At 39.8% G+C, this 27,101-nt stretch overlaps 1 protein-coding gene across 2 annotated transcripts in view; it reads right to left on the bottom strand.

Moving 5' to 3' along the window:
• SAMD12 (sterile alpha motif domain containing 12) overlaps positions 1-27,101 on the bottom strand; it is a 446,863-nt gene that overhangs the window by 143,691 nt on the left and 276,071 nt on the right. The window contains exon 5 of one of the 2 annotated variants that reach the window (XM_040979381.1): positions 21,706-21,711. The exons of the other annotated variant lie outside the window; for it this stretch is intronic. Within the exon in view, the coding sequence (XP_040835315.1) occupies positions 21,706-21,711 (6 nt within the window). The remainder of the gene's footprint in view (positions 1-21,705; positions 21,712-27,101) is intronic. 2 annotated transcript variants of the gene reach the window in all.

The following is a 27,101-nucleotide window of genomic DNA, read 5'->3' as shown; positions in this document are numbered from 1 at the left end:
CCTGCATGGTGCCATGAGCAATACTTAATTAAATCCAGGCCACAATACACATCTTGGTTCTAAGAAGTCTCCTTTAATCTCTTACTTTCCACTGTAAGTAAGTAACTCCACTGTACTTGGAGTTCGGTCCAAAAATGTAATTTAGCAATGACAATATTTCCATGTTTAAAAGAGAAAATTGTTGCTCTTGAAATATGTGTGAGTATTTAATACTATCTTGTTTAGTTTTGGGAGGAAGGGAGGTAGATTTGATTTCGTTTAGTGATTGGTTCTTCAACCTCAGTGCTTCTCAGAAAAAGACGTCATAGGCTCATACAGTTCAGAGAAGCCTGAGAAATCAGAAAGGCCAATCCTTCACCCCCAGGTGAGATGGAACCTCTAACCTATTGCCTTGCCAAAGAGTTGTGGGGACATGCTCATCTATCATTTCTTCATGCATATATTGAATCAAAGTGCAGCTAGGCATCTGGTATTGGAACATAATAAAGCCATATGTGATGCTAACACAAACTGCCTGGGAAGAAACTAACTTAATGCATATGGCTTTAAATTTACAAATGAAGAACCATCCATCATCAAAGACTCAGCATTCTAACTGCCATGACACAAAAAAAGAACTTACAAGGGATATCTGCTTTCATTTGTGTACCATCCCATTTAATATAAGCAAAAGAAAGGCATATGTACATTTTCTTGCATTGGTCTAGGATCTACAACAAACTCTATAAGGAGATCTGAGGGCTTGAGGTCTGTTAGGCCCGTCATGTCAATTATATGTCAGAGACAACTTACGGAGTCTTCAAAGGATGATACATACACATCCTGACAATGCTATAAACATTATTGGCACTTCTCTTAAAAGAAGCATTATTATATGTAAGAAATCGAGCTCTGGAAAGGCATGCTATAGATACACTCCACATATTGCATGGTTTCCTTTTCCAGGATTTAAAAAATTAAATAAATAAAAAAGGAGCCCATATTCCACCACCTCACATATCAGATTAGAAAAGACATTGAGAGAGCTTATTTCAGAAACCTGACAAAAGTAGAAGAGGAAACAGAATCCTCCTGTGTCTTCACTCTTGCCAAGACCTTCATGGAATTTCAAGAAGAAATTCTTCCAATTCCGACCCTTTTCTATTTGGCAGAGTTGATTTTTTCCCCTTCCTGTGTTTCTAATGGAGCTTGAAATTAACACGGCTTTTTCTTTCCCTCCTAATTTGTGTGCCACCATCATCAATGTTGTCAGCACAGTTCTGGGAATTAGGGTTTGTTTACTGCCTCTGTTGAGCCAGCACAGGGAGAAACGCAGAGAAGACTCACGCCTCTGCTTTCCTTCACAGAGGTGCTCACTAAGCAGCCAATGACCGTCTTCATTGTTGGCTATAAAAACCAACAACCGTCTTCAAGTGCTTATTGTCCATGACATTTATGGACTGCGTGTGCCACAGCTGAATAAACCCCGATTTCCCTCTACTCTCAGTTTACACGGGACCCAGACAACACCTTTATGCCAGTCATCTCCACCCTTCCAAGAATCCACCATGGACCCTTTGACTTCTCCCTAGCTCCATTATTCTTTCATCAGGTTACCTATTTCCATATCTTCAGAAACTCCCTAGAGAGCAATGTCTTTCACTTCCACATGTTCCTCCATTTTGCTCTTTCTTTTCTTTTCATACTAAGTTATGCTTATATCTTATGGTCAAGTTCAATTACAGAACGTGCACTGAGATTACACAACTTTTGGCAAAGAGTCTTCACACTGATTTTGAAGTCTTTCATTCTGTTTTCTCCACTAGTTTCTCTTGCTTCATTAGCAATGTTCACCTTTTCCATAAAGGATTTTCACTCAGTAAGTATGTTTGGAAAGTATAAGAACCTCTTTATTTTTATGTTTCCACTTTTAACACGTTTAAAAATTTACTACTTAACCTTTTACAAAATTTACAGTTCAGTGGCATTAAGCACAGTCACAGCATGTGCAAGCAGCATCACAATCCCTTTCTGTTACTATTTTTCATCATCACAAGTAGGAACTCTGTACATTAAACAATTGTCTTCTACCCTTCAAGCCAAGGTAATATGTATTGTTTCTGCTTCTATGAACTCTTCTACTGTAGGCACTTTATACTAAGAAGAATCATATATTTTTTTCTTTTTTTCCCCCCTGGCTTACTTCACTTTGTATAAAGTGCTCAGTATTCACTCATTATGCTTCATATCAGAATCTCATTCTTCTTAATGACTGCATTATATTCCACTGTAGGTAAATACCATGTGTTTGGTGTCTGTCCACTTGCCTGTTAATGATTCGTATCTACCTTAGGACTATTGGGAGTAATACTGTACATTAGTGTATAAGTACCTAGTTTGGGTTGTTGCTGTCAATAGAAGGCCCCCATTTGACTTGGATAATTTCTTAACTTTTGTTCAGAAAACTATATAAAGCAAGGTCTCAGTGATGAATAGTTCATCCAGGTCTTTAACATGGGTTTGCATATTGTTCTAGTTGCTAGTCTGTTGGCTTTCAGTATCATCTGCCTGCATGTGTGAGACTCCATTTCCCAGACAACTTTGTAGTCTGGCACTCAGACAGCCTCAGCTAAGGAGAGGGCTTGGAAGGAAATGGAGAGGCAGGAGGATGGAAAGGCCTTAATCTCTGTGCCTTAGCAGTGGCTGCATCTCCTTGTGGCTACAGGTTCAGTTGCAACATCTGTTGCATTCCAAATTCTGCCCAGTAATCTGGACATTCAGACCCCATCTCTATTCCTCCAGCTTTTGCAGAGGTAGAAACTTCCCACTGTCGGTCATCTCCCGATTGCCTTATTTTTGAAGTTTGACTGTTGAGCTCTTTCATTACTTGTATCGATTTACCTCTTTTTAAAAATATTTGGAGTTATATTTATTATTCTGACAAAATTGTTTTTGATAGCTGCCCTACGGGAACAAAAAGGCCCCAATTTTTTAGGTCGAATAACCCTGGCAGTAACCCCTAGTTGTTCTCAGCATATGACTCATCTTATCAAAGCAATGTCAGTGATATGGTTTCTCAGTCTCTTTTGTAGTTTGATGTGGCCATGGGAACGGATTCTGGCGAAAACACAATCTGGTGTGATGCATGCCAGATTCTAAATCTTCTTGAAATGCCAGCTGTTGCATGCTCTCAACATTTTCTTCCCCTCTTCTTCCTACTGCTTGGAATATGGATGTGACAACTGGAGCTCATATTGGAACATGAGGGCATGGATTACATTCTAAGAGGGCATGGCTAAATGCTTGAAGATGCCTGAGGAGTCCTTGAGAACCCAGTGGAGTAAAACTCCCACACAACCTTGGCTTGCCTACCTTGGCAATTTTACACAAAAAGCAAATATAATTCTCCTTTGTCTAAGTTGTTCCTATTCAGAGTCTGTATTTATTTCAGTCCAACCGAATCCCAACCATTTCAGAACACAAATCATAAACTTGATGTCTGTTCGAGGCTGTTAATTTTCTTGCGCATTTCTCGAGTTAAAAAACAAGTCCTGGGCCCGGCGCGGTGGCGCAAGTGGTTAAAGGTCCTCGCCTCGCACACCCGGGATTCCATATGGGCGCCGGTTCTAATCCCGGCAGCCCTGCTTCCCTTCCAGCTCCCTGCCTGTGGCCTGGGAAAGCAGTCGAGGACGGCCCAAAGCTTTGGGACCCTGCACCCGCGTGGGAGACCTGGAAGAGGCTCCTGGCTTCGGATCGGCATAGTATCGGCCCGTTGCGCTCACTTGGGGAGTGAATCATTGGACGGAAGATCTTCCTCTCTGTCTCTCCTCTCTGTATATCTGCCTTTCCAATAAAAAAAATAATAAAAATAAATCTTTTAAAAAAAAAACAAGTCCTAAAACTCCTTCAATCTTACTGTAAATTCTGGCCTTATGTTTATTCTTGGAATTGACCTATTCCCATCTAAAAACCTTTCAAAAATCTAATTCCTTTTAATAACTTCTGCTCTGCCTGTTAAGTATTTATTTTTTTTGAAAGTGGTTGGATCTGACCACTCACCAAGCTGATATCCAACCTAGAAAATGATTAAAGTCTGGATGTTGGAGAATTTTTAATTAAAAGCCTGGGAACATTGTTCCTCAGGTATTAATAAAGTCAGTAAAATGGAGAATCAGCATGACCTAATAGCACAAGACAGGACATTAGCGTCCTGGTCTGATAACCCCCTTCATGGAACTGATGGGCTGTAACTGCGCCTAATGACAGCCAAGCACAGATAAATCTCATCTATACTTCACCCAAGTGGGCATCAATTAGAAATATAGACTTCTAGAATGGTGGTTCCCAAACTTTATTGTGTGTGAAAACCATTTAGGGGAACATGTCCAAGGTGAAGATTTATATCCTTCTGCTCATGATTTGGTTAGACTGGGTAGTAGCCATGAACCCTTTGATTAAATAAAAAAAAAAAAGACCCCAAGTGCCTCTCAAGTACATGGTCTCTGGACTACCCTATAAGAAATGCCGCTTTTGGCGAACTCATACAAGCCATGGAAGGCTGTCATAAGAAAGAGCTGTCATCAGTTGAAGGAGGGATTCGTGTTAGTTAATTCTTGTCTATCACATGGCAGGGACTCTGCTAGACATTATTTAGATGTCATCTTAATGTATACTTGCAATAAGCTTGCATAACTATTACTGCTATCATTCTTTTTAATATCAAGCAACCTCAGGCTTAGACAATTTAAGCAACTTGCCTGGAGTGACAATGCAGCTTTAAAACCCAGGGTGTGTTGTATGCAGAATATATAGTATATTCCTCTGGTTTCACTCCATTCCATTTTCCCAGTATTCTCAGCTGCTGGAGGTTGAGCTGGAAGTCAAACATCGCAGGGCTGCCTGCCTCTGTCTTCAGGCTAAATTGGATTCTGCCAGTGGGTGGTGCTGGGGGAAGACTGGCAGGAGGAAAGGTAGCAGGCTAGGGTATCTATCATGCGTGCTCTCCTCACTACAGGTGGCCAACATGGCTTCCCTTAACAAAAGACCACATCTCTGGTTTGTATTTCTTTCAATGTGACCATTTCCTCCCAAATTCCCATATTCATCCCATTCTGCTAGAAAGACCAACAGACTTCAGGATGATAACTCTGCCCTCCTTTTCCTTCCTGATTGGATGAGTAGGATGTTAACCCTTTTCTGTCTTTATAGCCTGTACAAGACTCTATAAACGCAATAGCTTCCTCATTAAATTCTCCAGATCACCCTATTTGAATATTCCATCTGTGTTTCACCAGGAACCTTCTGAATCCATGGAGCTGGGCTCTGAAGTGTGCTCCTTTCCACTCCTCTCATTCCCTCGATAGGCTCTTCACAACGGACAAAGGCAGTGAGAGTGACAAGGCTGCCTCTGTCTGAGAACTTTTCATAAGCAAGGTCTCCTATTGAGCGTTTTACACATATATTCTTATTTCATGTTCACAGCTGTCCTGTGCCTCTGGGACATATTTGCTCCTACTTTAGACAAGGAGAACGAGGTTAGGAAAGACTAAGTCCTTGACCTCTGTGGAGCAAGGCATTAGCTCCATCACACATTATGTTCTCTGCTAAATGTGTAAACAACATGGTGGATCATAATGTCCAAAGGTTTAGGCCACCGTTTTTCCAGATTTGTCTTAGAAAACTTGTACTTCAAAAAGGACCATTTCTACTTTCTCAGCTCAAATCAGGGGGCAGACTCTTCCACTGTATAGGTGCTGAGCTGTAACTGCTGCTTCACTTCATACTTCCCCGAGGAAACCGCCTCTCTGTTTGCCTCTGCATTCTGATTTCCACAGTACCAAATGTTTCCAAAGCTCATTTTGATTATTATTGCACTTCAAGAAATGATCAACAGAGTTCAAATGGTACGTCAGAAGAAATCAAAACTTCAGGCAATCCAAAGATTTCAGAGATTCTGTTTTTCTTAATTGTCAAGTCATTTTTCTAGTCTTGAATATGAACATTTCTGTATGTATTTAGATGTCTAAAAGATCAAACAGAATCATGAGTAAAACAGTTGTAATCCATTTGTATGTTTTGTGCTTCCAATCTAAGTTTTTGCTTATGGAGTTGCTACCATTGAAGTTACTTAAAAATAATTATTGGAGGAAAGAAAATCTCCTCTTGTTTATGTAAATAAAACTTATAATTCTACCAAAAATGTTTGTTGTACTTCTGTGAAGAGGGACAGGATAGGACCCTAATATATTATTTGCACTATTCTTTTATCCCCAAATGCTTTTCTTCTACCTTTGCACCTCCCGAGTCTCTACTCACTCTTCAACTCTAGTTAATGTTTCAGCAGTAAGAAGAAAAGTTACTCACTGCTTTGAGCTACTTCTACCTCAGACGAATACTGCCAATTTATGTGTTCCTCCACCAAGATGGCTCAGTGGTGTTTGGTATGTGCTCTGCTCTGACTTTGGTGTGTTATGTAGTACTAAAGAGACAAAAAAGACAAATAACTTCATTTTTAACACTTCCTTGCAGTTAGATCATGGATTCAATAGTCAGACATTGTAGATTGAAAAAAATAATAATAATTTAGGTGCAGGCTACATGTCTACAACTATGGAGTTATTGGTTTTAATGTGGCAGGACTCTGAGTAACAGGCATGGTGTGCGGAGGTAGGGCAAATGACAGCATTTGTGGACCTCTGGTTCAGCTAACATGGCATGCTCCTGAACCTAAGATCTCCCTGGAATTTTCCTGAGTTCTGCCCCACAAAGCTAGGCAGAGCAGCTGTCCTCACAAGGTCGGATGGGTCAAGTTGTCCATGAGTCATTTCTAGCATTTTAACAGAGTTTGGGTGTCATTTAGCTCTTTCAGAAGTTTTGTAAATATCTAATCCAATATATTAGATATTTCCTGTTTAAAATAGCTACAATGACTTACATTTTCTATGCTTGAGATCTGACTGATAATCCCATCAGACCAAAAGTTTGTTGAGAGCAGGGTCTATATTTTTATCACTGTATCTTCTCCTAGAATAGTACCTGCTACAAACTAGAAAGATGTTTATGTATGTTAAGATGAATACACACTTTAATAGGTTATTAATGCACTAAAATGTCTCCACTAAGTCATTTAATTCTCAGAACAGCCTTATTAAGTCAGGATGGTTTAGTCTCATTTTACAGATACAAAGATGAGGCTCAGAAAGTTTTAGTTAATTGCTTAAATCATTTGCTGCAAGACCTGGTAGCTACTATCGGGTTGTAATTCAAGTTTTCAGTCTTCAAAAACCTTGCTTTTTCTATTACATGACTGCTTCTCTACATGAGAAAGTATTTTCGAAAAAAAAAATATTTATTTTCATTTATATGGAAGGTGGAACAACAGAGAGAGAATAAGATCTTCCATTGAGGGTCCACTTGTAGAACGCTCCCAGATGCTGTGATTGGACCACGCTGAAGCTAGAAGCTCAGAACTCCATCAAGGTCTCCCAATCTCTACCATATGAGTGACAGAGACTCCAGTACCTGGACCATCATCTATCACTTCCCAGGTAGCACATGAACAGGCATTTGCATTAGAAGTGAAGTGAGAATCCTAAAACAGGACACAGCCAACTTAATCATGATGGTAAATGCCTGCCCAGGGGATTTCAGAAGACATTAGATACAGATGATATTATTGGTTGCTTTATCGACTCACTGGAAACATTATCAGAGTTAAAACAGTCAGTTGCTGAAGATGAGCAGGCGTTACCCTCTTGCCAACAGTCATTTTCCTACTGTGTGAAAGATAATCCTCCCCAGGCCTTTATAATCATAGTCACAATATGGCTACTGATATGCTGTGTAACCTCAAAAGTTGATGAAACTTTCTTTTGCGGGACTGCCTTAGTGAAAACTAAGGAACTTGAAGACCTTTAGAAATCCCTGAGTTCCTAGTGCAAAGTAATTGACTTGTGGCCAATATAATGAACACCTGGGACACTGAACAGGCAGACCCAAAGTGGCATTCTTAAAATAATAAATGCACTTAGGAATGTACACCATTTCCTGACAATTGTTACATAAGCAGACTGCATATATTTGACTGTTCTTGCAAGATTTGACACTAGACTGATGGATTGGAATTTTAATGCCATATCTTTGCACATCTTATAAATAAAAGCAGAGTGGTGTACTGTTTGGAAATAGACTATTTTACATTTCATTACATCAGCAGTGACTATACCTCAGATAAGTCCTACATTTTCTACTACCTCAAGACATGTTTCAGATACACGTTTACCTTCAAATATTTGCTTACTGCTTGAAGAAAGACATCAAGATGTGCTACTGAAAACACACTATAACTGAGCTGGCAGGATGGAGAGGCTGGTCTGTCTACCTTGGGATCATGCAACAACTTGGAGGGAGACTGAAGCTGAACAGGGAACGCCTGGTCTATACTGGAGTCACATATACTCTAGAGCAGGGGTAAGAAAACTTGGTTCACCACCTGTTTGTATGAGTATAGTTTTATTGGATCATTATGGGATACACATTTCTACATATCAGTTACAGATGCTTCTGTGCTGCAACCCGGAGTAGCAGAAATGGAAGTGTCTTGAGTCACAAGTCAACAGAAAGTATACTGGTTAACTCTTCAGAAAAAGCCTTCTGATCCCCAATTTCTTTGATCATTTTTGTAAAATGTAATTGGACTAGAATGTCTGAGTTTCACATTCATTCAGTCAGGTTGAGGTGACTGAAAATTAGACATAAATACTACGGCTCACACACACTTGGAGTCTATGTAGAACCTTCTGCCCTTACTATGTTTCCCGCAAGAAAACATTTTGGTTTTCCTGGTTTGTTTTTCTCCCCGTCTCCCTGCATAGTGAACCTCCTTCTGTGGAACTCTTCTCCGTTCTTCATATTCTCTTCCTGAGAAAGATAATCTTTTGCTTGATTTCAGTCATCATCACCATGTTTGGGGTCACAAAGCTTTTTTTTTTTCTTCAGTTACTTCTGCAAGACACCTATAAGACTATCCCAACATTTTGTCAATTATATCTGGTTTTGTTTTACTATTATTTCAAGCTTCATATGTGCAAAAGGTAACAGATGATCTATCTTCTATTGGATGTCTCATCTTCGATGTTTCAAACAGAAAGGATTGATTTGAAAGGCAGCCTTACAGAGAGAGAGGAAGAGACAGAAAGAAAGAGCGATCTTCCATCCACTGTTTCACTTGCCCAGTTGAAGCCAGAATCCTGGAGCTTCATCCAGGCCTCCCATGCTTGTGTAAGAATTTAGGCCCCAATTTCAGCTCCTGAGTCCAGTTCCTTAATAATGCAAACTCTGAGGGCAGTAGTGATGGATTAAGTAACTGCATTCTTGCCAGTCATGGGAGAGATTCCAACGGAGCTTCAGTCTCCTAGCTTCAACTACTGTGGCATTTGACCAATCGAATTGTAACTCACTTTACCTTCCCCTCTCTCTCTTCTTCTCTCTCAAGAAAATAAATAAGTAAACAAATAACCAAAGATTCAAAAGATGTGTATTCCTCTGTTCCTTACTGCTCCCACCACTCCCCCTTCCCTCCCCTCCCACCTTTGACTATTCCCAGCTATGTTTTCTGTTAACCCATCTGCAGACTAAATATTTACTAGAACATGTTCTATGCGTTTTTCTGTATATCTGCTACTAAAATTTTTTTGATATAATTTTATCTAACATGTATCTTTGGGGAAACTTAGGTTGAGAAAGGTTTATACAGTGTGTCCAAATGAGAATCAAAGGCAGCTTCAAAGGCTGGACTGACTTCAAAACTCTTGCTTCAGATAAAATTCCCAGGGCAAGGAAACCTTCATTAAATTAGTGCACTGTTAGATGAAAAAACAAAATTCTCATAGCTACTATTAGGGAATTTTGTTCTTTCTTAAGTGGATTAAATAAAATTCACCGGAAGACATCCATTGTAGAAGAAATTGAACTAAGCTATTCTCAGACGGAGTTACAATACACAGATCTCAAGACTGCAGTTTCCCCTCTTTCAATAGTCATTGGTGCACAGCCATTGATCAAGCTGTTAAGAGTCCCTGTCCTGTCTCGTTTTGTATGGGATTTCAGGAATAAATTTTCTATCAAAAAACTTCACTCACCCAAAGGAGAAACCCATGTTGAGTATGAACCAATTTGTAACTCTCTATTGATGTATTAGCTCAAAGCACCGATGGCACACAGGTGTGAGAGCAGCAGGGAGGAAAATGAGATAATCTGATTGCGATTTGCTAATTTACAAGTTGAAAGAAGGGGTTCTGGCTTTTCCTCACTGACAAGTCTTGGCCAAATGCAAAACAACAGTTCCAACAGCTGAGGTGATCATTTTGGACGTCCTCCAGGAAGTAAATGTGAGACCTGCTGATCTTTCTTTCTTGTTTCTTGCAGGCAGCTACCTGTAGCGGCTCTACTGGCAACCAGAAAGTGCCAAAACATACAAGACATACACACAAACTAACAAAGCTCTTTTTCTATATGAAGCATATGATATTGGATCCATTGAGATGGCAGATAGGTTGTATAATAAGTCAACCAAAGAGCAATATGGTTCTTCCTCCACTGGTAACACTGGTGAATTTTGGCAGTGGTATAAAGAGGTCAGTTCATAACCTTGGAAAAGAAACTCTGCTGCCATGAATCATTTATTGCATTTTTTCCTAGGAATGGAATAGTCCCTCTGGTTGATATGATTTAATGGAAAGAACAACAGCTCAACTTTATGAAAGTTATAAAAGTTGCCGCTTCTAGTAGTAATGTATTGATTATTCAGGTTTCAAATGTGGCATAGAGTTTATATCCATATCTACATGTTGTATGGAGGGAGAGGAAAAAAGGCAAGAAGGGAGAAGGTGAAAGGAAGAGCTGAAGAATCAAAAGGATCTGTATTGGTGAATAATCAAGCTATACCTCTTGATGAGTTTTTGCTTGAAAGGGATCAAGGGGGAGTGTTTGCAGATTAAACATATTTAATCTGGGAGATTAAAACATATTTCCAAACATTGCAGATGTCCCCAATTCTGGACTTCACTTAATTTTAAGTGGTAAAAGCAAATACAGGCTTAGTATTTTCAATACATTTTTCCCAAACTATTTTAACTTGCATGGAAGGAATGAAATTTTAACAACGTTCATTTTTTTGTAAAGAGTTACTTATTTTTATTGGCGAGGCAGATTTATGGAGAGAAGGAGAGACAGAAAGATCTTTATCTGCTGGTTCACTCCCCTAGTCGCTGCAATGGCCAGAGCAGATCTGATCCGAAACCAGGAGCATCTTCTGGTTCTCCCACGTGGGTGACAGGCTATTCATCACCGCTTTCCTTGGCTATAAGCATGGAGCTGGATGGGAAGCCTGGACATGAACTGGTGCCCACATGGTATACTGGCACTTTGCAAGGGGAAGAATTAGCCAGTTGAGCCACTGCACTAGGGCCAACAACAATCATTAGGAAGCATCATATCACTTTATTTCCAATGGAAACTTAAAGATGTAAAATATACCAGTTCTATACTTTCACTACTTTGAAATAATTCTGGATTCACAGGAAGTCACAGAAAAAAAAAGTACGAGTATATATAGCCTTCAACATCAAGAAATTGACATTGGTATAATCCACCAGATTTTTTAAGCTCTCTGGGGTTTCCTGGACAGCAATCCCCTGCCATCACTGAGGGGGTGAGGGGACAGAGTTCTTCAGCAGCAAGAACCACCAGAGACAGTCTGATTGAGGATGTCTCTTTGTTGTAATGCAAGCACAAACTTATATAAAATAATGACAACAACGGCACTGTAATTGGCTAGAAGGCACATCTATCTTTCTAGACCCTTCAATCATGTACAACACTCATTGCTACCAGGTAACCTTGCACCTGAATTCTAAGAGTTACTTATCAAGGAAGTTGCAGCACAGCAGGTACAAGCACAGAGAAGACAGACTGGGGTGTAACCCACCACCCTCACCTGTGTGACTAGTGAACAGGCTAGGCTGAGGTCTGGATTAGCCTAAACCATAGACAGGGATTCCCCCAAGGAACATGGTATGTCTCATGCCTATGACCTCCTACATAGGCCAAGCAGGCAGAGATCTAGGGCTTGATTACCCACACTAAGCATGTGTGTGTATGTGTGTGTGTGTTTGTGTGTTTCTAAGGGAATTACTCAAACCTGTGGTGTTGTGTAACCATAATCACTGTCTAATATAGAATCAATCCATCATCAACAAGGTTGCCAGTGTTGTGCTTTTATAGCCACAACCATCAACAATTACTCATTCATAACCACTGGAAACCACTAATTCATTCTCTGTAACTGTAATTTAATCAAGTTAAGAACTTTAAGTTCACAGAGTCATATAGCATATACCTTTTCAAAATTGGCTTTTCTTTCCAACTCAGCATAATTTATTTAAGATTTCTCCAACTTGATGCCACTTACCAATATTTGGTTATTTCCAAACAATAGGCCACAGAATGGACATTTATTTAACCTTATATCAAGTGACAAATATGTGGATTATTTCAAGTCTTCGGTTGTCACAAATAAACATGCTTTGACTCTTAAGCACAGGTTTTTTTGCACAAACACAGGTTTTCATGAACAAATGTTTAATAGCCTTTTTTAAAGGGCAAAAACTTAAAAGGAATAATAGTATGTCTTATTTCTACTTACCATTACATGGTAAGTAGAATAAAAAGGCTAATTTAATGAATGTACTTATACAATATGCCTCTAACTATGATTAATAGCATCCAGATTTTTGGAAAGTTTTATTTACGGTCAGAAGTCTACAAGATCGGACTTGTTTCATTCCTCTACTCACAAGCAAACATTACTATTTACTCTTTTCGGATGCTAATTTCCCAATTGTTACCTGGAGATTTTCTGAAAACATAGCACCACCATCATTACCATAACCAAGCAAAACCAGCCAAAACCCTTCAAAATGCAAATAAAATTCTATTTTTGTCTTTGGTTTTTAAAACTGGCGCCAGGGAGCTGATGTGGCGCAGTGGGTGGAGTGGCAGTTTTGACACTGGTGTCCAAGATGAGCATACCTGACTTGAGCTCCACTTAGTTTGTACTCTTCTGATCCTTTCTACTAATGTATCTGGAGGCAGCAGATAATGGTCCAAGTACTTCAGTTTCTGTTACCCATGGGGGAGATCTAGATGGGGCTCCTGGCTCCTGGCTCCTGACTTTGGTCTGCCTAACGTTGGCTATTGTAGGCAATTGGGAAGTGAACCAGTAGATGGAAGATCTGTTTTTGTCACTCTACCTTGGAAGTAAAAGACTTTAGCATATACTAAAAACATAAAATTCACCACATTACCAAAATATCAGGTCAAGATCTGCATCCTGTTGTTTAAGTCATCCAGCCTGTGATACTCTATTTTGCATCAGTGAACTAGTACAATATGCTTGCCTAGGGCCCCATAAGTACACTCCAGGATGCTCCACTAGAGATGCATGGGTAAATTTACTCAAAGCATGTATAGTTATACCTAGAGATTCAATTTCCACTGAGTACTCTCAAACTGGAAATTACCCAAATATGCATGAACTGTGTAGCACATGAATGCATTGTGATATGTTCACATGTTGGACAGTTTAGAACAATAAATGAATAATCTAAATCTGAAGACAACATAAATGAATTTACAAAGAAAATTGAATGGAAGAAGGCAGATACAAAAAGAATATAATGTATATTGCTGTTTATCTAAAGTGCCAAGGTAGATGAAATTTTTCTTTGTTTTTTAGGTATTAAGATTCCAGAGTGATCTGGAAAGGCAACATGTGGCACATGGCATGCTAGTCATATTTCATTTTGTAAAATCTGTGTGGTAGTTAGATGGGTGTGCTCACCTTGTAAAAACTCAATGAGCTGCACATAAGTTCACTTTGCTGGGTTATTCTTGTGTACAGGAATTTTAGAAGGAAGTTTAACCTAAAGAAAGCTGGGCAGGAGTTCGTCCCTCCTAAATTTCTTGGATTTTCTTGAGGGAGAAAGCAATGAGGAGCTGCTTTATTTTGAGACCTGTGGAAAAGGCTTTCAGGTCCCTCTCAAATAAGGTGACACACGTCTCGCTGGGAGCTTGAAGGACACAGTAACGGAGGTAAGGACCCGGGCATGCTGCTGTCTAACTGCTCTATGCAAGATGGAGAGAGACTCTGAAGGGGCTGATCTGTCCTCAAGTGCATCAGGGCAGCAGCATTTTGTGAGAATGAGATCTGGGCCTTCCTAAGGAAAGAGCTAAAGTCTCCCCAGAGGCCACTTCAAAGGGGAAAACACAGTTCAGCCCTAACGCGGGAAATATTGCTGAAATAGTGAGAGCAAAAGAAAATATAAACTTCAAGTAGAACACAGACACATTGGTCACAGATGAGCCATCTATGGCAATGAGGGCGGCCGAGTTGTCTGCAGAACCCAGCGAGGAACAAAGAGCCTTCATGAGCAGGAGCCAGCTAATGACAATATTTATCAAGCGTGAATTGTCATGACTAGCTCCCTCTCCTCACTCTGCTCCAACTCAGAAAAGCTTAGAAACCCCTTGTGAGCAAGAGAAAAAGTTCTGCGGGACAACAATGAAACTCCACACTGAGACAGACAGGTTAATCATTACAATTTTAATTTTAACTCATAACCCAGCCATTAGACTCCTGCTGGAAGTTGCGGCCTAGGGAAAAATAAATCAAAGACTGATTTATAAATGGATAATATAACATCAGATTTATGCTGAGAATTTCCAGTTCTTTCCCAGTACTATATACTGCTCATGAGTGAGATCAATGTCACTTCTTCAATAACATAGAACAATTAAAGCTGTTAATACAGGAGAAATAGGGGAAGGGAGAGGAGCTATTGAGGGCACTCTTGAATCATCAGGAATTTTGATGTTAATCATTAAAATTTGGATGCAGGAAGTCAGAGCAGATCTGGTGGTTTGAGCAGTATATGGTTCAACAGTGGGGTCTGTGTTGTGTGTGGGACATGAAAGTGAAAACTTTAGGGGTGCATGAAAGAATTAAGGAATGAAGTTTAGAGCTAGCTGGTATTAGACTTATCAGTGTACAGGGGCAGGTGACACTGTGCGAGTAGAGGAGAGTTTCTTAGGATACCAGAACATGATTTTTATAAGGAGTGATTAACTGTGAGCCTGTTTATAAAGAAAGAATTACTTGCCAGATAATTCTACAGATATCAAGGATGGCAAAGATTGAACAAGTATTGACTTGTGAAGACCTCAGTGTTATTAGAGAGACCAACTCAGGTGAAGAGGTTGTGAAGGAAAAAAATGAAAACTGGAATTTGAAACAGACATGAGAAAGCAAAGACAATCCTATGGACTACTCTAGAAACCTGATGTGGGGACAGAGGGCTAATGCCTAGACACAGAAAGGGCGAAGAAAGGGATCTTTTTTGTGTGAAATGGATTTTGTTTAGGGTCATCTGGTGAATCCTGTGGATCTCTTTTCCAGAATAGTTTTAAATGAACAACGGAAAACATAATCACAAAACAGATCTGTTATACCAAAATATTAGGATAAAAGAAACCTGTGATAGAATAATACACATGAGCTTTTGTCAACGCAAAAAGTAACATGATTTACTGACAGAAATAATAACTAGCATAATTCAGAAGTAATGAGATACATTTCAAAATATCTTCTGCAATTGTTCTACTAAGAATTACCTGTGATTTTAGAGAAAAGGTCACATTAAGATTACTGGGTTTGTACTTACAATAGATGAAAATGTTAAATTTTGGTAAAATGATGAAAATAAGATATAAAGATTTACCAGGGTACTTTGACAGGTTTGTGGAAAGTGAAATTAAAAGTCTGATTTATTTTGCTGCAAAAAAAAAATGTGAAATCTATGCCTATGGGTATCTTCAAAAAGTTAATGAAAATGTGTATCATAAAATTATATGCATGGATATTAGTTTTAAAAATTATGTTACAGAGAGAGAGCAAGCAAGAGAACTAGACTAGAATTCTCCTTCTTCCATCAGACAGTTGACCCTTCTTCACATATTTATAATGGCTGGGTCTTGGGTAGGCCAATGTATGAAATCAGGAACTCAACCCAAGTATCCTACGAGGTGGCAACAACTCAACTGAGTCATCAAATTCTGCCTTTCAGGTCCATATCAGCAGAAAGCTAGAATCAGTAGTAGAGCCAGCGTACTTGAACTCAGGTGCACGAATATGAACCACAGGTGTTTTAATCAATACTTTAATTGCTAGATCAAATTCTTTTCCTCTGTAGCAAAATGATTTTTACATAAAAATTAACTCATTATTTATTTTTTTCAAGGTGTTTTTTTTTTTTATTGGAAAGAAGATTTACAGAGAGGAGGAGAGATAAAAAGATCTACCCACTAGTTCACTCCCCAAACGGCTTCAGTGGTCAGAGATGAGCTGACCTGAAGCCAAGGACCGGGAGTTTCTTCTGGGTCTTCCATGCAGGTACAAGGTCCCAAGGCTTTAAGCCATCCTCTACAGGGTTCCCAGATCACAAGCAGGGAGCTGGATGGGAAGTAGAGCAGCTGAAACACAAATGGCACCCAAATGGGATGCTGGTTCTTGGAGATGGAGGATTAGCCAGTTTTTCTGACCTGCCACTATTTCCTTTGTGAACAATTTTATTAATATCTCTCTTATTTATTTGGGGCAAGTATGTTGGTTTAATAAGAGGTAAACTCTCCACCTGCAGCGATGGCAATTCCATATGGGTGGTGGCTTATTTCCTAGCTACTGTACTTCAAATCTAGCTTTCTCCTTATGGACTGCAAAAGCAGTGGAGGATAGTGCAAGCCCTTGCATCCCTGAACCTATGTGGGAGACACAGAGGAAGCTTCAAACTCCTGGCTTCTGATCAGCACAGGCTCAGCTCTGGCATTTGTGGCCCTCTGGGGCATGAGCTGGCAGACAGAAGAACTCTGTCTTTCAAACCCTTCTTCTCTGTAACTTTGGCTTTCAAGTATAATAAATAAATCCTTAATTTGCTTGAAAGGCAGAGAAAGAGAGGGGGAGAGTGATCTCCTATTCATTAGTTTACTCTCCAAATGCCTGAGATAGACAGGTCAATGCTGGGACCTAGAAACTCAACCCAGGTCTCCCAGATGGGTGGCAGGGACCCTATTATTTGAGCCAGCATCTCCAGCATCCATCCTTTTACATTAGCAGGAAGCTGGAATCAGGAGTGGAGTTAGAATTGAAACCCGGATATTCTGATATGGGATAAGGGTGTCCCAAACAGCATTTTATCCCCCATGCCAAATATTTATCCCATGAATCTTGTCAAGTACCATAGAATGTACATGTGGAGAGATCCAGGAGTCTCAGGTTAAGAGTCTCATGCTGGAGCTAGCATTGTGGCACAGTGTGTAAAACCAGTGGCCGCAATTTCAGCATCCCAGATGGGTGCTTGGTCTGATATTAGCTGCTTCACTTTAGTTCCCTGCAAATGGTATGAGAAAGCAGCAGGAAAAGGCCAAAGTGCTTGGGTTCCTGCCACCCTTTGGCAGACATGTAAGAAGCTTCTGGTTCCCGGCTTTGAACTGGCTCAGTCCTGGCTGCTGCAGCCAATTTGGGAGTGAACCAGTGGATGGAAGATACCTGTGTCTTTCCAATATATGCAACTTTGCCTTTAAATTAAATAGATAGAAGTAACAAAAGAGAACCTTATGCTAAGGAAAGAGATATCCCCTATTTTGTAAGGTGAGGAAAATTTGTTATGTAAAGAGTAGGAAGTCCTGAGTTGAGTGTTCTGGGCAGTATGCTAGTTAATGGCAGTAGACAGGGGAAAACTTAGAGCTAAGTTCTTAAATTCTAGTCCTCCTGTTTACCAGTTGAGTAATATTAGATGTTATTCACCTGCTTTTGTCTTAGATTTCTTATCTATAAAATGAGGATGAACGTTAAATAGGATTACTTTAGCTCTGAACATCTTGGCCACTTTCCACTTATTCAGCATCTGAAGCCACAGGATCCTCGCAGTTTCTTAATGTGCCCATTCTTCTTCCCTGTGATCTTGTTTCTGGAAGACCCTCTCCCTGCTCTTCACATGACTGTGCCCTTGTCACCAAAAAGGGTGCAATCTAAATGCCCCCTTCTCACAGTGCTTGCCTAGAAGCCATCCTTGAAACACTTCTTGCTTCCCACTATTCTTCTCCAACTTTCAGCTCCTTTGCCAGAACCCCTGTGCTTGCTGCTGCTGTGTGGGAGGAGCTCCACAAAGCTGGGGTGTGCCAACATGACTCTCCTTTGCAGCCTCATGCCCACTACATAACAAATTCTCTATAGAAATTAATCACAACACAAGGAAGATCCTTGGTTGTATTCAGGTGGTGGGTGTGAATCAAATTTGCACATGGGTGTGGCTTCGATCAGGTTTCCCTTAATCCTATTCTGCAGCTGGGGAAAGTTCAGCTGCATTATAACATTTACAAAATAGCATTTAACTTTTCTTTTCAGAACTAGAAAGAACTTTTTTTTTCTGTCCCAGACAGAACCAAGAAAAGCAAGACCTGAATAAAAATTCTGGGTTCCCGGATAACAGTTCACCTTCATGTAGACAGCACACACGATACCCACAGATAATGTTTCTACCAAGCCAGTATTTTGCTATTGAAGTGATGGAAGAGATATTGATCTAGCATTCAGGAGCCAGACTTCCAGCTCTGACTGTTTAACTGATTTTGCACAAGTCAGCCTCTATGAGCTTTAGCTGTTTTTCATCTCACAAACGGCAATTTAACAATATTTGCTGTGGCAGAGACTGCTACCTCTACCAAATCCCTTTCTTGCCTTCACAAGTCTGGACTGCAATTCATCACTTCCCTTGGGGCTGGGGTGTTTATGTGATTAGGGTCTTGACAACACAATGTAAGCAAAAGTGACATTTGTAAGCTCTGTTTACTTGCTCAAGGCCTTTTACTTTCAGGTTGGAATGGAAAGAACCGCAGGCACCTCAGAAAAGGATGTATTAGAGACGGTAGAGCCGCTGTCGGACTGGAGCCCTAAATGACTATAGGGAACAGAGCCCCCTCGGACCTTCAGACTTGAGCTAAGCCTGGGAAATGAGGGAGAACTGAAACCATGGGCATTCTGGAATCTGTTACAACAGCGAGTGCTTCTCTAATAAGTAGGTTCTATCTACTGTATCAGATCACTGGAGAAAGAGCTAATACATGAGAAGTAGCTTTAGGAGTTACTAAGTGCTGCATTTCTCATTATCACTAATACACGATATTTATCAACATTAATTACAAGAAAGCAAATATCTAGCAGAATGTCTTACACAGAATATTTATTGAATGAATGCATGAATATCTGACTTGCACAACAATCCCAAGGTTAAAAGAAAAAATTCTATGCAACAACAAGACTAGCATGACATTTATTTGTACAGGGTAAACCTTCAAATAATTGACTTGAATATGTAGAAATAAAGCAGATAGATCCTGGAGATGTGATTTTTAAAATCATTCTTATTTTCTTTAATACATTTTTTCCACAAAATTAAGTTATACCACAGTAAAGAATATTTTGACCAAAGCAAACATACCCATGATCACACTCTCAAACGTGGTTCATTTTGCTCAGTGCCATCTGATTTCATCCACATGTGTGTCTATTTTTCATTGAAAGAAATTTCTTCCTTTTTCTCACTACTTTTAAATAAATTTTAAATGGTATCAGTATGGAAAATATAGGTCTGGTAATTCTCCAGAGGTAATTTCAACACTGAACTCTATAATAGTTCTAACAATTTCAATTTAATTGTGCCAAGGGGTTCCAATCCTACTTAAAAAAAAAGCCAGACTAGGGATGTGGGTGATTTGTTAAGAGAATACATGTGGGTGTAATTCTCACCACAAATAGGGTGATCGAGCTTTGACATATGTGGGAGGCCATTTAGCCTTTAGGTTGAGATACTAGCTAAGATACCGAGACTGTCCACTGGGGTGACTTGGGCTGTTTTTCTGGCTGTGGCTCCGGACTCTAGCGTTCTGCAGTGCAGATCCTGGGAGGTGTCTGTGACAGCTCAGACAACTGGGACCCCGTCATTCACAAGGCAGCCTCAGATTTTGTGATTGGCTCTGGTTTCGCCTCTGACCACTGGAGGCATTTGGGGAGTGAACAGGCAGATGGGTGTTCTGTCTGTCTCGGCCCCACCCTCCATTTCAAATATAGTGTGTGTATGTGTGTGTGCACTTCACATTCTATTAAAGTGCTATTGTGAGAGTCTTACAAAGATTAAACGTGGGGAAAATGAATACATGTGTATCATATTTAACATTATCAATTCAATGATTGATGTAACAAATATATTAAGTGCCCATATGAGTCAAGAAGGTGGACTCTACTAAGATAGGATCCTGAGGCTTAAGCAGAGGTCAGATCTTGGGACTGGATTATCTCGATCATAACTGTGACTGTTTTGCTGGGCATTGCCTGGAACAACACCTGGCAAACGGGCATTCATCTGAGCTGGTGGATGGAGCTCACACTCACACCACCTCACGCTCTTCAGGTGATTCACTGTGGTGGCAGGGATCAGTTCTAGTTGCAAAGAAAGGGAGGCAGGTGGGCAAAGGCCAGCTCAACTCTCCTCTCTGTGGAGACTGCATCTGTGATGGTGAACTTTTTTAATTATTTCTTTAAAAGTTATTCTTATTATTTTCCCTGATACATTTTTCCTTGGGCATATAGTAGTTCTATATTTATGAAATTCCATACTGTTTTCCATAATGGGTACACCAAACTCCATTCCCACCAATGCTTTAACAATATACCTTCACCAACAGTTTGTAAACTTGTCTTTTTGGTAAAAGTCATTCCACCAAGTATGATTATTATTGAGGTTGGGTACCTTTTCATGTGCTTTTTGCCATTTTAATGTCACTTTACAGTACATACAGGGATTCCATCCCCCTTTACTTTCTCTTCTTTATCTTTCCCATTTGTTACAACAGAAGCATCCTTTAGTAACTTTGGTAACTAGTATAACTAGTAGAGTCCTTTAGTAAAAGTTACAAGTTTAACATTATACTGTTTGAGTACATCATGGATGGTATGCTTTTCAATGCTGCTTGCCACTCAATATAGGATGCTGTTTTGAGCTTCCCAGTGCCAACACAGTGGAAGGAGGCACAATAAACCCTCAGCTCAGAAAGGCTTCTTTAATCCAATCTCCCTTTCTGAAAAGCATCAAGAATGACACACATGTAGCTTCCCAGGATGCGCTCGTGAGGGAAATGCATGAAGGCCATTTACAAATCCTTAGACTAGAAGCACAGAGTTGGGACTAGCAGGGAGATGTCTAGGGAAGCTTCCAAGGAAACAAGCAGACAGGGTGAGAGGGAAGGCACGGAATAATTTTCCTGTTTTCTTTTCTTTTCTAATTTTATTGGCTTTTAACTGATAAAAATGTACACATTTAAGGTATTACAAGGATATGTCTTAAAATACGCATGCTTCGTAGAACTGTAAGCCACCGTCAAGCTATCAAGCTAATGAGTCTATCCATCACTTTGCATGGTTGTCTCTTTTTGTATCTGGTGAGGACTTGTAGGATCTACTTTCTAAGCATCTTCCCGTATGCATGACAGCATTACTAACCGTAATCACAACATTGTACCCTCAGGGCTCATACCAGCTGAGAGTATATACACTTTGACCAGCACCTTTCACTTCTCCCATGCCTATACCTTGGCAATCACTTTGTTTAATGTTGATTCTAGACTTCGCATGTTTGACAAAATTTTTAGTTGAAACTGAATATCAACAATATTAATGCACTGCAAGTCCTAAATTCTAGGGAGGCAAATTAATAAACAGTGTTTAGCCATACTGAATAATCTGGAGGCAAAGCCGGGTTTGACTCACAGCAGCTCAGCAGGCTGGCTTTGGGAGTGCTCTGCCACCACTCTGGTGGGCATACAAAAAAGGCAAGATGCTGGATACTACATGGGGGGGGAGGAGTGCATGGATTCAGTTGCTAAAGAGTGATGTGAAATTAAACATAGAAATGTGTGATCTTATTTAATCACACCTGTTGCTTCAATTTCTCAATAACAGCATCCTGTTCCACTATGTCAAATTTATACATATATACCAATTTTATATTCAAGCTAATACTTTTATATATATCAGTTATATAAAATACAAAATTGTATGTAACAGATATAATTTGATATAAACATTTAATTATATATAACCTGTATCAATTATATATAAATATTTAATTATATATAGCCTATATCAATTATATACGTCAATTATATACATATATAAAATTTGGAGCATGGATTAGTTCTTTATTACTTACCAATTAATCACATGGATCTCAAATGCAAATAACAACTGAGTTTTCTTGTAAAGAATATGGTCAGCATGAAACTGCTAGAACTGAGGGGTGAGCAGTGAAATGTCATTTCCTACAATGTGCCAAACATCTCAGGTCCCAGGATGTGGGGCAAATAATCTGTTTTTGTACCCAAACTCTATTCTGGGTCATACTCTGCTTCTGCTCGGATGAGCAGATGAACTGTGCTACTTTAGGTTTCAGCAGAGAACAGGTACAAAGGACAGGCAAGGGGAACCATTTCTGTCTGTTTAGGAACATGTGTGTGCTAGGAATTGAAATGTTTATAAATGTGTATCTGAATTGATATTAAATGGCTAACACCACACTTTCCTTTCTACTTTGGCACCCAACTGAGAAGCTGTAATTTTATAATACCTATGGGTTGATCCTGATAATCAAACAGTTTATTTCTGCAGAATTGCATGTTTCCAGCCTGGCCCAGTAGCCTAATGGCAAAAGGCCTTGCCCTGAATGCACCGGAATACCATATGGGCACCAGTTCTAATCTTGGCAGCCCTGCTTCCCATCCAGCTCCCTGCTTGTGGCCTGGGAGAGCAGTCAGGAACGGCCCAAAGCCTTGGGACCCTGCATCTGTGAGGGAGACCCAGAAGGAGCTCCGGCCTCCGGGCTCTGGATCGGCTCAGCTCTGGTTGTTGTGGCCACTAGGGAGTGGCCCAGCGGATGGAAGATCTTTCTCTCTGTATCTCCTTCTCTCTGTATATCTGCCTTTCCATTAAAAATAAATAAATCTTACAAAAAAAGAGAGAACAGTATGATTCCTTGAGTAATCAGAAAAGGCAATGAGATGCAGAGTGACCTAATAAATCACTCTCCATAAAGGACAGAGAGGTGCTTCATCTTATGTACAAATGGTTATTGCAGTTAAATGTCCCTGCCTTTTCAGAGTCTGGGTGGGGAGGATGCCTTCCACCTGGTTGCATGGAGCAACAGAAAACAAGTACATGGGAATAATTAGCCCAACAGCCAACTTAATCGTGAGCTTTCACATTTACCGTGAAGTAAATCCCAAATGAAAACAACTAGGAGGCAGATATTTTAGTCCTTTCCTTAAAGTGACCATGTAGTGGCCTGTGGACATGCCACACGATGCACTGCTTGCCCAGAGCTTTGTTTGAAGGCCTGATTCAGTGAAGGAATTGTACAGAGAATACCTGAACATACTGCCCAGAATATCAATGTGAAAAATCTTTCAGGAACACATGCTTTCAATATTTTGCTTTGTTTTGTTGTTTGCAAAAATAACCTCCTGGAAAAAAAGATCATCTCTCCTGCCACAAAACCAAATGATTGAAAGAACTCCTGGTTTCTTTCTTGCTTCTGAGAATCCAGCATCAAACTGGCTACCTCTGTACCATTCCATCACAGGGGCTACAGTGTTGTTTGACCCAAGGGCTTCCTGTTCTAAGACAGGAGACTTCTTGAGGGCAAAAAGCCTGACATAGTTAAGAAAATGATATTCCACTTTCTTGTTACGGGTATCCCCTAAAAGTAGGAACAATTTGCACAATGACTCCAGGGGAACATTTTTCTGGAAAATTATCAGTGGTCTCATAGTGTGTGGAAGAATAATGGATACATGTTATAGGAAGGAAAGAAGGCAATAGATCAAGTGACATTTTACTGAAATTATGATATTTAAAAAAAAAGAAATGCTAAATGGGTTCTTTATGGTCATTGGAGGAGGATCTATAATAACAGACAGTTGATTTAAAAGCAGGCCTGTCTATCTTTCGCCAGGAGCTACGTTTTTCAGGCTCTAAGATGATCATGGGTCTCAACCTTTCAGGCAGGCCAGCAGGCCAGTCTGATAGCAGTGATGAACTAAGGCAAGTTTAATGAGGTTTGCAGCGAGACTCTGACATCTCCAATTCAGAAGAGGAATCTCCAGCTCAAAAGTTGTGAATGCTAGGGTGTCTGTAATGTCTCTTCCTAATCTGACCTATGCCCATCTTCCACGTGTGCTAACCACTGTGCTGCACTTGCTTACAGAATCATTGTACACATTGCACGTATTATAATCATTCAGGTGATTACCAAAAAAACTGCAACCACATAGGTACAGACCTGTAGTTTAAATAAGGCAGTGCTCAGATTTGCCTGTTTGTAAAATTTATGTGAATGGATTATCCTGATTATCTGCCATAATCTGGACCTTCCAATTCTTTTTTTTGGGGGGGGCTAATTTGTTTCAAAAAATTTGTGTGTAAAACTCACCTACACACAAAGAAATAAAGAAAGAAAGGTATATGGAGAGATAAAAGAGAGAGAGAGAGAGAGAACAAGAATCTTCTATTTGTTGGTTTACTTTGCAAATAGCCACAATGGTCCCAAGATGAATCGCATCTGGAAATCTCATGTGAATGTTAGAGGTCCAAGTACTTGGGTCATTTTCTAATGCTTTCCTCAGGAAAATAAGCAGGGAATTGGATCAGATGTGGAGCAGCCATGATTCAAACTGGCACTCATTTGGGATGCTAGCACTGCAGATGGTGGCCTAACTTGCCGTGTAACAATGCTGGCCTCTCAACGTTGTTTTCAATGTTTGTTCTTGCTGACTGCCTGTGGCTAATAGGATTTGTATAATATTACACAATAGATAGTACATTCTACTTAATTATATAACTGCAGATGGATTTTGGGCTTGTTCCCAGTTTTTGGCTATTGTTTGCTTTTTAACGAACTTGACTTGTTCTAACATCTTCAGGAGATGTTTTTCACACTGAGGGCTGAGATCTGGAGGTGAAGGTATTTTATCGGAATAGGAAAGGCTCAATTCAATGGGACAATGTGGAGCATGTAGTGCAGGGAGGACATTTTCTATGGCATAGTAACTCCAATTTCCTATGAAAGTAGGCATTGTTTTCTAATACAAATGTCACCAACGTGACCGTTCCTGATAAATAGAAAAAAAGCACCATATGATTAGAAAACTCACTGCCCTAACTCAAGGAAGTACTAGCCAACTTGCACAGGTATGCGTTTCATGTAAGATACTAGATGTAACAACACTGGCTACACAGAGTAATGGGCAAGGTGAAGTGTAAAAAGATATGGAGAAGAAAAAGATATTGAGATACGGATCTTGAAGGAAGGATCTCTACATATGCAGAAAACTAGCAACACAAAGCTTTGTTGCAAGGCTGCTGAAAAATTTCAGCCTTCTCCATACTGCTCAGACTGCAGAATGGCAAACACCATGTGGCATCACCAATTTAAGGGTCCTGGGATTGCAAAGCAGTCACCTCTGGCACTACTGCAGAGTGAATTATCAAAGAGAGCTCACCTGAATTAAAAATATTTCAACACAAAAGAGGGAATAATCGTAACACAAAAAGAACAGCATATCAGAGAAAGGATTTACCGTAAGATAACGGAAGTTTAAGAGTCTAAATTTTTGTTATTCTGAGGGTAATTACTCAAAATACAAACCTATTAGAAGATAAGTAATGAGGCAGACGACAGAAATAAAAAAGATCTTATGAAAATTATATAAGCAAGCAAATAATTTTGCTATAAAATTTCAAACCTCATGAAAAGCAGCAATGAAGAGGGTCATCCTGAATTAACTGGATTAAACAAGTGAAGCAGGAGAATGACCTTAAATCTAGAAGCACATCAGAAATATAAAGTGTATGTGGGTATAGGAGTGTGGGACTCTAAAACATATATTCTTAGGATCAGATGCAAAATTTGTGTTAGTGTGTCTTGGGAGAAGCTAAGAATTCTGTATTTGCAGAAACAACTTTAGGTGATTTTTTTTTTTTTTACTATGGCAAAAGGAAATTATGCCACCCATGAAGGAAAGTGTTGTTTGTTTATCTCACAGTTTTGGAGATGAGACTGAAAATCCAAGTGTGTGATACAGGCTCTGGCCCAGGCACTACGGTGGCCTTGAAGAAAAGTAAGCCACATAGTAAGCCAAGAGGTAGACAACAGCAGGTTCAAACTCAGGCATTTATAACTATCCTCTTGAGAACTACTTCCTCAGACACTAAGGATCTCCCACTAGCCCCAGTTCTTCCATAATTTCCAGTAGTCTTATCCTGGGAATCAAGTCTTTATCACATGGGCTCCTCAGTGAACATTCAGCTTTTAAACCAAAACAATGATTCTTAAAAAATCAGCCTGGGTTAGAAACCCTTAATGTGAAGGAAGACTTGTAACTATCATCCAGAGTCAGAGAGAGAGAAAAAAGGAAGTGAAAGTGATAACCGAGAACACGATTATGAATGAAAACATAGTATCCAAACACAGGATTATTAGAAAAGGAATGAACAATCAGAATTTGTGCAATGAAACTAATTAGGGATTATATATTGAATAAAATTTCATGGTAGTGAGAAAAATACTTCTAGTTGATAAAGTTTTACTATGAACTTAGAGCTGATAAAGATGAAGGGGTTGTTTAAGAGACTGCATGTGATGTCTGCATTCCCATATTGTACTGCCCGCCTTGAAGTACCAGTTCTCCTTCCAGTGACAGCTTCCTGGCATTGTGAACACTGGGAGGCTGATTGCTCAAGTAACTTGGATCCCTGTCATCCACAAGGGAGATCTAGAATGAATTCCAGGCTTCTGGCTGCAGCCTGTGGAGTCAGGTTATTGTGGATGTCTGGAGAGTCAACTAGCGGAGGGCAAATATGTTTCTCTGTACATTTCAAAAGTAAATAAAAGACACAAAGACAA

This window comes from Ochotona curzoniae, unplaced genomic scaffold (assembly GCF_017591425.1).
Source record: "Ochotona curzoniae isolate NIBS_2020 unplaced genomic scaffold, NIBS_Ocur_1.0 contig_3190, whole genome shotgun sequence".
Taxonomy (NCBI): domain Eukaryota; kingdom Metazoa; phylum Chordata; class Mammalia; order Lagomorpha; family Ochotonidae; genus Ochotona; species Ochotona curzoniae.
This window is presented reverse-complemented; position numbering and strand designations above follow the sequence as displayed.